Here is a 13,995-nt window from a genome sequence, read left to right as displayed (position 1 = left end):
CGACAATATGATTGTGTCGTGACTGTGTTACCCCTTGCATTCAAAGATTGTAACCATTTTTTTACAAAGTTATTTTACCTAGACGACTTGAAGTGCTAATTTCTTTTATACGAACAGATCCCAAAAGCTCCGAATTCAAGTGTAGTATTATGACTATCTGTAAAATTATCTTATCGAAATTTAATCAACAGCATATTGAATAGAAGATCATTTCTATTGGAATGATAGGGCTATACCTCTATAGAGTCATGGTAGAATTAGGACACAAACCTTTGCCTTCAAATAGGCCTTTCACCAGTTATTTTAAATGTTCTTACAAAATGTCGATTAAGACGTACGTCTGACGGCAACCTACGTGAACAAGCCTTCGGTGCTTCTTGAAAGTGAGAGCATGCCAAAGTCTGTTTTTAATAAGGTTTTTTGCAACTCGTATCCTTCAGTAATGCTATGTCAAGCAAAGCAGACCGCGCAGTCTTCTAGACAGTGAGAACTGCTTTATCTTTATTTAGTACATGGCTCTCCTATCAAAAAGCTAAAAATCATTTTACATTAGGTCGACCCCCAGCCAATACCGGTTGGTATTTTGTCTGGGGGGGGGGGGGGAACGATACGCAATGTAAATCCAGAAGATAACAACACTTAGCCATCAGGGACAGGTCGGTTTAGGCCGATGAATATATCTTCATCGTGTCGCTTTTTCGTTAAAAAATGACAAATGCATGAAATCGCGTTGGACTCTTATTGGAAGAAGCAACGTCAACTCAGAATGTAACAACATGTAATGTGAATTAGATCAGGACAGCTCTTAGGAAGAGGTCAATGTTTGTCGGCTGGGTTTGGTGACTTCGAATGGTTAAACCCTTCCGTGGCCGGCCAGAAAAGCAATAGGCACTGCAAAATGAACTTTAGGTTCGTTCACGGCGCAAAAGTCTAGCCTGAATCGTTCACTGATAAGGCAAAATCGTCGTTATGTGGCAGGCGGGCTGCTTAGCAAATTTAGCGATGTGAAACTCTAACAAATAGACGGCGACCCCGCAAGGATTGCAGCTTTGTGAGAATTTCAATCTGGATTAGGTAGTAGACCATTTATTGGAGTCTTATATGATCGAATAACATATGATGCCTAAGTTGTTATGAAACCTGTTCAGGGTTGAATGACACTCCTGCCTAGAATAGGAATACTTAGAACACCTTAGAAGAATGAAATTAGATCCTCGGCTTAGCACCAACTAAGATAACTAGGACTCGTGTAAGGTCGCTTATTTAATGAAGTTGTTTTCTATTATGTTCAATTTCTTGGTCTAAACATAGTCTATCAGAATAGCTATAATTGCCAGCTATTATTTGCTGTATATATAGAGATACACGTGAACATCAAGGTACCATCTTTGCTTATCGCCTTTGCCGTCACCGCAAATGAGGTTGAATCAAGTTCAACGAGCCCTTGTTAACAGCCAGACATTCACCCATCGTGACCAAATCGTCAAAGAGAACGCTGCTAACGAACTCAATTGACGGAAAGTTGATTAATGTAATTTAATGTAAAATATATATATATATATATTTACGATATTTTTGAGATGTAAGGTAAAAGGCTCCAAACTTGTGGTAAATCTGGGGATGATTTTGTATTAATAGACAGTATTTCTTCAACCTATAGATGAGAGCATACATGGAAGAGTGTAATAAATCTGCGGGAACAAATAACGATGATTACCTAGTTTTGAGCACAAACAACCTTTTGGCATAGGCGGCTTTTAACAAGCGCAGCGTCCTTAGTAAAGTTCACCATTTATTGACTTAGGTTTAGTTCTTCGAAAAACTCGCTAATAAGCCAAGATAGTCTTGGAATTAAATCGAATAGTATTATCCGTGGCTTAGGCACACGAAGCCGTAAAAGATAAACTAATTTAAACTTACGGTAGCGAAGATGGAAAAATCTGCAAAGTTTTTTAAAACAGACGTAAGGTATCACAAACACTAGTACAAATATGAACTCTAAAATAGGAACAATATATAATAAACATCTGGATGAACCTTAGGTTATCAAAAGCCTCATAAATGAAACCCTTTTCCCTCCTATAGCTCTTACGAACCAGTATTATCCTATTCCAGCTGGATAACAGCAAGCAACTTACCATCAAGCGAGCATAATTATCGACCTTAATTATTGTCACTTGAGGACCTATCGTCACATTTCCACAGCGCCTTAGACTGCACACCTATTCGCCATTAAGGTCGGGCCATTGCAGCGAGTGGTGCCATAGTCGAGCTAACATTAATAGTGTAGTAAGTTATCGAACTTCTTTCTTAGTGTCCTTCTCTGTTTTCCAACCGCAAGGGTCTGTTCCATTATTCGAGGTTTTTTGTTTTGACGGTGAACGTTCTCGGCGGCACACCCGGTGCTCAGCAAAGCATTACGTTGCGCTAATAACGCTGCACCAATGACAGAACAAACACAAAAAGCGTTTCGTCGCCGACATCCGTCGCGCTGTTTCCGTCGCGTTTTAGACGCTGCCCCCAGCAACCCGGCAACCCACTGAAGGGCCAGTACAATGGACTGAATTGCACTTTAGGCACCTCTCGTGGCTGTTTTTATAGCTGCAACGAAAGCTGCTGTTCATTCCAGACCCACTCTATGACCCCGACTGTTTTCTGCAAGAGCAATTGCGGCGGCGGCGGCGGTCGGTGTTTTTGTTGTTGGTGCCTTCTTGGGACGTAACGTCCTGCCCCATCCATCTAAACGCTATTGAGCGCCACACTAGTTCAGCAAAAGGCGGCAAGATCAATTGAGTGAAAGAAATTTGCTGGCAATTGCCATTACGAGAATGATGGTGGGCATTCGATGCGGTAGTAATAACTCGGAGTAATAATAAATCGGAGTTCTACAGAGAGCACTAGTGGCAAGTGAATCGAATGTACCCAGACATCGTCTCGCGTTACTTAATCGTCAGGAGATTCACGGAAGAAATGACGTGTTGAAGTTTGACAACGGAAAGAGAAAAACCTGTTTTAATTAAGATGGCTGAACGAATGGAGGGTATGAAGTTTAACTTATCTAGAAAACATCATTTTCAGCTCTCTCACGCTTTGCTAGAGAATCGTTTATTTGCAATTTATTTGCGAATGCTTTTCTCTACCTCATTTGCGGGGCAGGCACTGTACTCCTTGCATTGATCCATGACCTTATCACGACAAGCCATCTGTAATAAAGCAAATAACTACTGTTATACATACATAGAGTGATAATACGTATTTAAAACTTAAAAAAATATCAATGCATTGCTTAGTTGAGTGATTACAATAGTTCACTAGGTAACTTAATGCATTCAAATAGATGTTGGCACAACGAGATGTCACAGTTCGGTATTTAACGTACTCGTTTGACGTGTTACTTCGTTAACGACATCCGATTGACCAATACGCGAGGCCGGAGATAAAACGAAGGCTAGATCAGAAGATCTTTTTCCCCAGAAAATTCAAAAAACTCCCTGGAGAAGCAGCATAATAATTTAGCAACGAAAATGATTATTGCGAATAGCAGTATCTAAGTTGGGCAGTGTATTGCTTATCTGGATGTAAAGTCGCGGATTTTTCTACACCCACATTTAGATACATACAGTCTCGCTACGGCCGAAAGCCCGAAAAATGATAACGGCGTCGAATTCAGATCATTAAGTATCCAGAAAACATTCAGTATTTCGACATCAGGGAGCCCAGAGAGAGGAAATCTTTTCAATTGAATTCTGAACGACATACAACGCATTTTATTACGATGAAATCAAATTGGCCTTTTCTGTCTCCATCGGAACAGGCGTGTTACGTTAACTCCGTCAGAGGTATTTTATTTAGCGAACTGTTAGCCAATAGCGGGAAACCTTACCCACATTAACACTTTTTGATACACATTTAGACAAGATCACGTCTCTGCGGCTCTTTGCCTGAAGGCAGTAGATTGTGTTGCTTGCTAGCAATTTCAGATGTGGCGGTGACCCCAAAATAAAGCATTCGTTTACGGTAACTGCCTGTCGAACTTCCGTTTGAATTTGAGCGCCGGTCTTTTCCGTAAACAGAGACACAGGCGAACGCATAAGATTATTTACCTGTAATTTGCTACGGCCAATAGCTTTCGTTTTTAGAAATGGAGCTTTTCACAGAACATAAATAGTTCAAGCCTAGCTCTCTCCGTACACAGCCAACGGTCTAATAGAAATCCACTCCAGCCTTCGTACATAATGCCCCCAATCTGCGGGTTTGGCTACACCCAATTCCACCATTGCTGGTTCAGTTATTGTTATAGTTGATTCTGTACTATAAGCGCAATTTAAGAGCATTGAGCAACTGCATTGGGTGTGGTGTGGTGGCTGGTGCCGCATTCGACCAGTTTAAACGGTAACAGCTCACTCTTTAGCAGTCCCTGTAAACAAGTGGCCTTAAAAAACCAATTCTAAAAAGGTCAAAAACCTGGGAGTCGCAGGTGGTCCAACGGGCTAGGAGGCTACGAGGAGCTGAAATGGATCGGCCACAAACGTTTTATCAAAATTTGTTAGGGGATAGTTTGGCGGTATGATGTGCACCAATGAAGGCAATCGAAAACGTTCGGATACGTCAATCTTCGAATGGTACTTGAACAGTGGAAGGCGCTTTGGGCGATATACTCAACTTCTGCTCGGGGAATGAAAAAAACAATCGTTTGCTGTTCACTCTGTGATTTAGTACGAATTGACCAAGTTACAGTCTCTGCAAAAGAATCAACAAACACAAAGGTCCCGTAGAGGCCGGTACTCATGACCCCCCAATACTTCAAAAATAAACAAATACAGATAATACGAACGGAACATATCCTCGACAATAATAGATTCCGCCATAGATTGCCTCGTGAGAAAGCGCACACACAAGGGAAACAAATTGTAGACAGTAACATCTAGGAAGCTCCACGGCTGTATATCGTGCACAGCGTAGGCTTATAGAAAAATTGTTATTGGAAAATGTCGGATATTTCATCCGTGAACGTGAATCTTACATAGGCATATAGTTGCATTACGTCCAGGATTTGTAGGTTGCGTGCCCGATAGGTGCAACGATAAGCAAACAAATCAAGATGTTCTCATAACCAAGCCTTCCTGTTCAGTTGTCGTCTCCTTTTTTTTTTTAGAGAAAACAGTGTAAGAGAAAACTTATTGACTGCTGATTTTCGTAGAACGCATTGCATAGCCACTTCGCGCCGAACAAATTTTACGGATTTTTGGCAAAATTTAGATTAGATAAGCTAGTAACAGTGTGTATTGTACTGTTCTGTTCTTGCGTACACAATACGCGATCTTGGCGACCATTATTTATAGAACACGTAATTTACGTACAAACGCAAAGATTAAATAAGCAAGTCGTCAGCTCTGCCACGTATGACTCTGTGTTGACAATGGATCTCCAATATAAAACAGCATCACAAGTGCGTCCAAACTCCCAACAAGGATACATGCGTGTTAGGCGCATAGTCAGCACACATAGAGACATATCCGTAGGCGAGATCCCTTGAGGACGTAATTCGGGAAAGTCCTGTCTGCCTATTCGTTTCGTATACCGAAATAACAGAGGAGACAGGCGAATCTTTTTTATAAAGCACTATACAAGGGCATATTAGCACAGCTGTAGTTCCGCTATACTTGACGGTGACAGGGCCTATCCGACGACAGTTCCGTGGTCCCAGTTACTTTTACGGTCGCTGCTGAACCAACGTAATATTACGATGCCCAGAGGTATGCACGATGTGTGTTCGTCGTATCGTATCGTATTGTGTTGCTGAGTCACAGTATATGCTACTAACAGCAATGGTGGCAGTAGTACAGAGGCAATATAACGAACTGGAAAATGCATAGACCACTTATACGTCCTTGGCAAATGGACATAAACGGTGACAAACTCAGCACTAGGAGAGCTGATGTAGCATGATGTTCATCATCGGGAAGACCTTGCCCTTGACATCATCGTCATCAGTATCAGCAGCAACAATATCAGCGACAGAGTAGTAGTTAGCGACGTCTGTCTCGTTCGTTTCTGATCATAAGATAAAACCAGACAAAACAAGATTTGCTGTCATCCTGAGGAAGGATACGCGGGTAAGCGGGGATGACACGATCATCGGAAACCCGCTAAAGCTCTTTGAAGTGCGCTAATACAACTATCGTCTGATGAAGATATGAGGGGATTTTCCTCGTCGCTCGCATGACACGGACATGTAGGACGTACGCGTTATATTATATACGGATACTGGCACGTATTCATATTAGAGACGATAAATTTACATCGTATTCTTTACCTAGACTCGCGTTACTGATTAGAATTTTCACTGAACCTGGATGAGATAATAGATTATCTCTACATGACATATGTAAACACGTAGGTGCTTTTCTCTCATAATTACTAAGAGATTCGGTAGCCTCAATAGAGTTCATCAAAAAGGTATGTAGCCCAGGGTCCTCATTTTATCTTTATGCTGTAGATTTGGGACCTACAACCACCAGTTGCGCAATACCAGCTCGGAAATTGGCGGAAAGTATGTGGCAGTAGAGATATTGAAGTAAAAGAGTTACTGCTACTGTAGCCGAACTCCTAACCGGAGCCTCATCGCTTACTCCGTCTGGAGATCGAGGGTGTTACACAGAACGAAACTTTGTACCATAAACATGACAGTAGCAAAAGCACGCGAAAGTCTCCTCCAGGCAAATGGCGAAACTACGGTCGTCACATAGTAACCACGTCCATTCTGTGATCATGGGACCTGGCCGAACGTGATCTCCCCGAACGGAGCAGCCGCTTTACGAACCAGGCTCTCCTACAATTACATACACAGTCCTTTTACCTTTTGAAGTTACGGAACTAGCAGACTGCTATCACTACTATAAAGGGCGGCCCCAGTTCCCCACCTCCGGAGAGAAACCCCTCAGTGATGAGTGCTTAGTCAGAGCCGTACGGGTCGCCCGCTCACACTACCTCCACATAATTTTCTGTATAACGTCACGGTAACTGTTCAACGGACTTTGTAGCCACCTAGTCCATACTTTCTGCGCCGACAATATAGCAGCACTAAACATCTATCTCTGTATCCACTTGTCGAGAGTTTGCTCGGACAGTTTTACCCAATCCCCGTGGACATTATAGACTGCACAACGTAGAGAACAGGTGACGCAAGGCAGGCTCAGGTTAAAAGGCCGAAAAAGGCTTACAGCTAACTATCAGAAAACGACCGAACTATCAAAGTACTCTGTTTCGAATGATTGACTTATACAAATCGACTGTGTTACTGCAGATATTCGAAATTAACCTCATTAAGGGCAGGTGATAATAAGACGTGCTAACCAAGGGTCGCGTACGCCGCCTGGTTGTCATGAGAATACCACCAGTGCTGCAGAATAGTGTAGAATGACTTTATCTGTAGCATAAATCGCAAAGATACCTATTGCGTTGTACGATACTTACGCTGCGTTTAAAGCAATTGTAGGTGTTTGTATATTTGTTTTTCCCAAACCATTTAGCATTCGTTGCATAACTGCGAGGCACCTATTTAGGTGTCATGCTCATACTGCCCACAACCTTTCCAAAAAAGCTACGTTTGTGATAAAATTGTAATTACGCATCTAGAAGATTCGATAAGATAGAACGCGATATTTTAGGGCATAGTGCGCTTAGAATCTTCTGTCGGCAGACTTCTAATAAATCAAAGAACACGAAATATGTTTCTAATATTACGAAAAAGCGGAAAGTAAATTTAGTCAAGTGGAAAAAAGGGCTAGACCAGCTTTACATTTTACCTATAGAGTCTTTAAGATAATAATAAAGATAAATAATAGTAATCGTCATTATTAATATGTCCTGTTGAGAAATTAGATGCATCAAAGGCATCACCATGATATGAGTAGCCTACGGGGCAAATTTGGTTCAATGACGGGCAAAAAGAGATGTGGGCCATTGCAGTTCCCGCGCTTACCACGTCGAAAACAGATCTGGTCCTATTCTGTTTCGATTCTCCATTGGCCGGCGGGCCTTCGGTTCAACCTTCGCATCGTTTACCAATACGCTGAACACGACTGTTGCCGGCGAACGTATTGATCAGACGTCGCCGTCTGTACTGCTTTATACCTAATTTATAACAATTTGTTTATAGAATTTCGCTTTTTTATATTTTTACCGCGCGCGCTATTATAAGAGCGTAATTCGGTTAAATGCTACGCTGTTACAAATAGGTTTTACATCAACAAATCACTTTTGCGTTATTAAACTCGTTGCACATTAGCTAAGCGAAGGATGGTCCTCTAAAGGCTCAGCTTTCATTTTCAACCGGCGCAAGGCCCTACGAGACCTTGCAAGCCGATGTGTTTTGTACTACCTTCTCATTCTATTACTTATTGTTATTATTATTCTGTATGAGTTAAATTCGAAGAAAGTTATAAGGGGAAGTTTAGAATGGCGCGAACATGTGCGACGCGCGTCGAATCGCCGAATGGTTGCCGTGTGACTCTAGATCAAATGTGTGTGCAGTCGCTTGTTCCGCGTAGTCGGTAATTGCATAAACCCCATTTACGTCAGACCCATTCGGTGTGGCCATCCTTCCATCGGCGAGAAGTATTGCGAAGCTCCGAAAGTTGGCACCCAGTGCCAACGAGTTCACGAGGCGTGACTGTTTGCTTTTTCTATTTGATTTATATTCGGTATGCAACCATCATCACGGTATTAATTGAAACTGCTTAGTGTCCGGACAAACCCTAATTTGTTGTTTTAGTTTTGCCACTTTCCTCCATATCGTGTGCACATTGAGATTTAACATCATTATATATAATGTATAACTGTCTGCAGAAAAAAAGACTTATTTTTAGTCAAATAGGCACAGTTATCCATGCTATACTTCTTTGTGATATTACATGCATGATTTACAATAGACTTCAGCAAGAGCAGAGAGTCGTTTCGTTCAGTCGACCGGTGATTTTCAGGGCGCCGACGCGCCCCACTGGGTAGAGACGACCAACCTCTGTCAGCGCTTACATATATCACTATAACCACAGCAGTTATCATAAGAATTCTTTTCCATTTGTGACCTACGCCTACACCATTCGTTAACTGCGGTGGTGGCAGATAGTCCCATCTGCCGTTCCGTTTTTTCCCTGTTGTTGTTAATGATCCATATCGCTTCGTTTTTTTTTTGCTCTCCTGATATCCGAATAAAATACATGTTTGCGTAATGTCCTAGAAATCAAATTTATCTCAATTCTTGTACGATCGAAGATGTAGTAAACACTTACTAGACTTTCGTTATATTGGTCATTGTTTTCTTCAGTAATTGTGTACGCACATTGCCTGCCACAGCATCGTTCTACAAACGTTTATCATTGCCGCGTGTCCTATTCGCCCTGATCCCAGTCGCCCGTTTTAGTTGCCCGGTTTAGCATTGTATTATCTTTGGAGACAGTCAACATGGTTCCTGTACTAGGCACTCTGTTTATCAAACAATGCGCTTCATAATCGTATATGAAAATCAAGTATATACACTAGAACAAGATACAAAATAATCGAAAAAAAAATCTTTCCCTGATAGTGCCTGCAGCGATATGTTAATAACAAAAACTTAGGCCCGACATCTGCTTCCTGCCTAACTCGAATTTTTTTCTTTCTCTTTCATTTAAGCTTGGTCTCGTTTCCCGGTTGAACCGCGATGCTCCAAGAGTAAGAAGAGGCACATCAGCTTGTAAGAACGTAATGTTCATTACTAAATTTGTTGACAATGCGCGGAAGACGCCGGCGAAACAACCGGCACTTTGCAGTGAGATCCTACAATATGCCGAATCCTGGGAGCGTTTGCCATTTCACGCGTGGCCACCTTCTCTCGATGGATAGGACTAAAAGAGGCGGGTTTTGGACAATATTTTGAATTTTATCAGACGTCACCCCACCACGAGACGATTGCGAAAGAAAGCGAAGAAACCAATCGTTCTGTAGACGGGTAAATGTGTAAATATATCGTAATCCTAAAGCACCGTACATATTCTGGCCAAAGAGAGCGATTTAGCGTATAACCAATAAGTAGAAGTAGTGATGGTTTTTCTCTGCCAATAACATAAAAACCAGAAAGGGGCAAAAAAAAAGACGCGAATTCAGCAGTAGCGGCAACGGTAACAGTGTGAAGTGCTTGATCTTGTGAGGGGCCGTCTCGTAGCTTATTTTATTCATACTTTAAATCTTGTTACATTCCAATTCTGTCGAGAATCCTTTACATCTAAGTTTGTGGCATGACATATGGCCCTATGGCTTTATGCTACCTCAATGTTTGTTGCACTCGCGGTTATTATTACTATTAGGTTTTCTTATTGATACTAAGCCTGCTCACTAATGGTAGTAATAAAATGGATTTATATTATGCGAATTTATTATTATAAGTGAGCCGTTCAAATGGTAAGAGCAGAAACAATACGAGACGATGGTTGAAAGAACAAGGAGTTTACCTTTATACAGCGAAATATACCGTATACAGAGAAACTGAATATTTACGTAAAAAGCCCCCTTCTTTCATTGCTGAACGATTGCGGCCCTCGTTTCGCTTTGCTCATCTCTGTGTCTAGCAACGACGGCATCTGTCTATGCACTGCCTGCGACGGTGCCTCAAAGCAAATCCCGTTCCGTGACTGGGTTCGCGCACCTTTATCGCCTGAAGACTGTTACTTCGTAGACAGGCAGTAGTCCTTTGAACATAGTTTCTTTTCGAACAGCCTCACTATGACTGAGTATATTAGGCTGTCTACCGACTGGACTCCTAGCGGACTTTTATTTGGTACGGTGATTGTTGCAGTTGATGGGTACCGTGCACAAGCCAAACACTGAAATGCCAGTTCCATGCTATAACTTCCGATTTAACTCTCTCGTTAGAATTTTCTTTCGACACTTATTTCTTCTATAGAGCATTGATAAAGCCGATGTAAGATAAGGACCAGACTTCTCGTTTGAGAAAGCTATATATATCATGAGCGTTACGCGTGTCGTGCATATATGAGAATCATTTTATTGAGGAATTTAAAAATATTGGCCGGTGTTGAATTGAATCATGATGCAACTTCAAGAAGGCAGGGAATGTTAACTACTCCGGATTGCGTTACGGAACGTTCTGAAGTGAATTAGTACCCTGTTCCAGTACACAGAAATGAACGCAACCTGGCTAACCTCTCTGTGAGTTCGCTCAGATTCCACAGCGATAATATATTATTTTTCTCGAAGTGTAGACATTGTAGTCAACTTTACCATCTCATTAGCACTAAGAAAATGTCCTTTTTATTTCGAACTTCTGCTCAAACTGTGCACAATGTTTCCAATATTTCGCAATAGAGAGAAGAAAGTGTGATTAATTTGGTCGAAAGAGAGAATCCATCTTTACTTTTTATTAATATATATATATATATGTAACAGTAACAATAATAACGGGTATAGCAATCCAGCATTTGAAGAAAGTAAAAGTCATATTCTCGTATAAGGCGCCGTAGTACCAACCATCAACGAACTCCTAATCAGTTAGAGCGTACATTATAAGTTCATAATCCCGACGTTATCCACCCAGGCGGCCATTATTTAGCTTAACATGCATAACATTAACCGTTGCTGATTTCAAGTGCTTTCGACTAGTGCCATCTTTTCGTACAACTTTACCACTGGCTTTGCCCCTGTTACACACAGCACTTTTGGCCCATGGTTGTAATTCTGCGTCGTCCATCGTTCCGTTGGACGATTTGCGGCCGTGCTACATTTCCTCAACTACTATACTAACCATTCGGCTCCCCCATTCATAAGCATCGATTCGCACCGCTATCAGCAAGAGTTCTTGTGAGTTTCTCTAGATGTCTGTCTGATCTGCATGTGAGTGTATCTGCATAATAAATTTCAGTGCATAGGTCCCATAGTGCAGTAGCACTGATTAGTGATCTTCGATCTTCAATGAATTCATTAGCAAAAGCAGGGTTCTGGTCTTCTTTCGTTCTCTGGCATTCTAAAACGCTTCTCGAATCATCAAAAAAGGAAAAGCTTTGAGAAGCAAAGTAAAAATTCGGAGGCAGTATCTCCGCCGACCGAAGGATAATGCGAAATGTTGACACTAATCGAATTAGATGGAACAAGGGTGTTCGGTTCAAGAGGTTTGTTGGTTCCGGAAAGTCCAATCGCCCACTGAATGGTAGAGATAACCCCAGCAGGTGCATAGATCGCAGCAGGTAGAGTCTGACATCGCCGCCGAAGCCCCAACGTTCTCCTAAACAGCGGGCGGACGTGGCACAGGCCCTACTCGAGTGAGAACCTAATGACAGTGTAATGTAACGTAATGTAAAAGGCCACTACTGAATATGAAACAGGGCAGACTACACCCGTGGGAGTCTCTTTCTGTTAGGGGGAAGGGCGGCAGACGAGGTTCTAGTAAAGTCGAAATGAATTGAGGTACGAAACAGTGAAACGTTGCTTTACATCAAAACAGAGTGCCACTATATCTTTCGTCCGATTTCAAAACGAACATGGACATATATACACAGTCTATGCTCGATTAAAAGGATTCAGATCGATTTAACTTTCAAGGCCAATAGCGCAACACTAAAGTGATTCAGCTTTAAACGGTTTTTGGCTTATAAAAGTGGCATTACCCTATTTTCGACCGGTGCCTCATATTTCGATTAGGACAGCGGCAAAGATTTTTCGAATACTGGCTTAATATATTTCAGCGATCGCAGGCGTGGCCGTTTTCCGTAAGTCCAACATTCACATTTCCTGCTGATGTCCCGTACTATATATATAGTTGGCGTGCTTATTCGCACCATATAACATGACCGTTACCGATGCTTAATAAGAAAGTGGTGGTGTCTAGGTGAGCTCCAATGGTTTGACTGTTTTCTGGTAGTTTTACATGCTTCCGCGCGTAAAATGTCGAAAGGGTAAGCGGGACAGATGTCACTAACAGGTAAAAAATACGGACTAACAGACTGCTTGGTCAAAATAAATAGAAATTGCTGATATGTTTTATGTTCTCTGACTTGCAGTGGCCAACGCTGCTCGAATGCTGTGAGAAAACCTAACATCGGGAACAAAAACCGAAAGAAGATCTACCATGAAACGGGAGTACCGTATGCTTATTGACGAACTCCAAAATGATAAGTTCCTTTCAAGCAAAATAAGCGACCGTGCACTTCATCGTCGACTCTACAGGACTGCATTCAAGGGCAGTAGAACCGCCAAGAGACCTTAGTTAGATGCTCCAATGAAACAAGCTCGTTAGACAATCCGCTGGACAAACGAAATCGAAAACTGAGTCGTTGAAAAAAGAGAAAAATGTGATAGTTTGAAGTTCTCAGAAATACGCCCATAATACTTTCAGATATGTTGGCGATCAATAATTTTGAAACCTGCGTTTCGCCAAAAATCAAACATCCGTCAAAATGATCTATGATTTCTGAAAAAAACACTTCTCCGGAGGGACTAGTAAAACAGCAGTGATATGCTGCGGTTATCCAGAGCAAGATACTGTCTCAGACACAGGAATGGTTCCCTAACAGTAACTAAGTCTTCATGTACAATGGGGCGCGTGGTCACAGAATCTTTAGCCTACCCGCTGCCAGTGACATCGAAATGTTGCTATAGCCTATTTATTTAGCAGGCCTTAATTCCATAGAGAACATCTGGAAAATTGTAAAATCACGAGTTTGGGGAGGACGGGAAGTGGTAAATGTTCTAGATCACCGTTAAAGCGATCGGTAATGTGTGGCAACAGAATCTGACCATTACAACAACAGCGAAAAACTACACCAGAGCATGTCCAGAAGACTGAGCTGGAGCATCCGTGTGTGTACAACTGTCAGAAATGATATGTACGATTCGGCTCTTGAGAATGACACAGGAGAAGAACAGGGCTGCTCTCCCTTCTCTTTGGACGTCTCGCACAAAACTATTGTATGGGGCATCTGCCCCAACAGAGGCAATTATGGA

At 41.9% G+C, this 13,995-nt stretch overlaps 1 protein-coding gene across 4 annotated transcripts in view; it reads right to left on the bottom strand.

Moving 5' to 3' along the window:
* Window positions 1-13,995, bottom strand: part of LOC111250508 (catalase-like) — a 33,549-nt gene that overhangs the window by 6,929 nt on the left and 12,625 nt on the right. For all 4 annotated transcript variants that reach the window (XR_002673408.2, XR_015327645.1, XM_022805885.2 and 1 more), the window contains exon 2: window positions 3,141-3,203. Coding sequence is in view for 2 of the 4 variants with exons in the window: in XM_022805885.2 (XP_022661620.1) it covers window positions 3,141-3,203 (63 nt within the window). In the remaining 2 variants the exon portion in view is untranslated. The remainder of the gene's footprint in view (window positions 1-3,140; window positions 3,204-13,995) is intronic.

The sequence above is a fragment of the Varroa destructor genome, unplaced genomic scaffold (genome assembly GCF_002443255.2).
Source record: "Varroa destructor unplaced genomic scaffold, Vdes_3.0 BEIS01000004.1, whole genome shotgun sequence".
Lineage (NCBI taxonomy): Eukaryota > Metazoa > Arthropoda > Arachnida > Mesostigmata > Varroidae > Varroa > Varroa destructor.
This window is presented reverse-complemented; position numbering and strand designations above follow the sequence as displayed.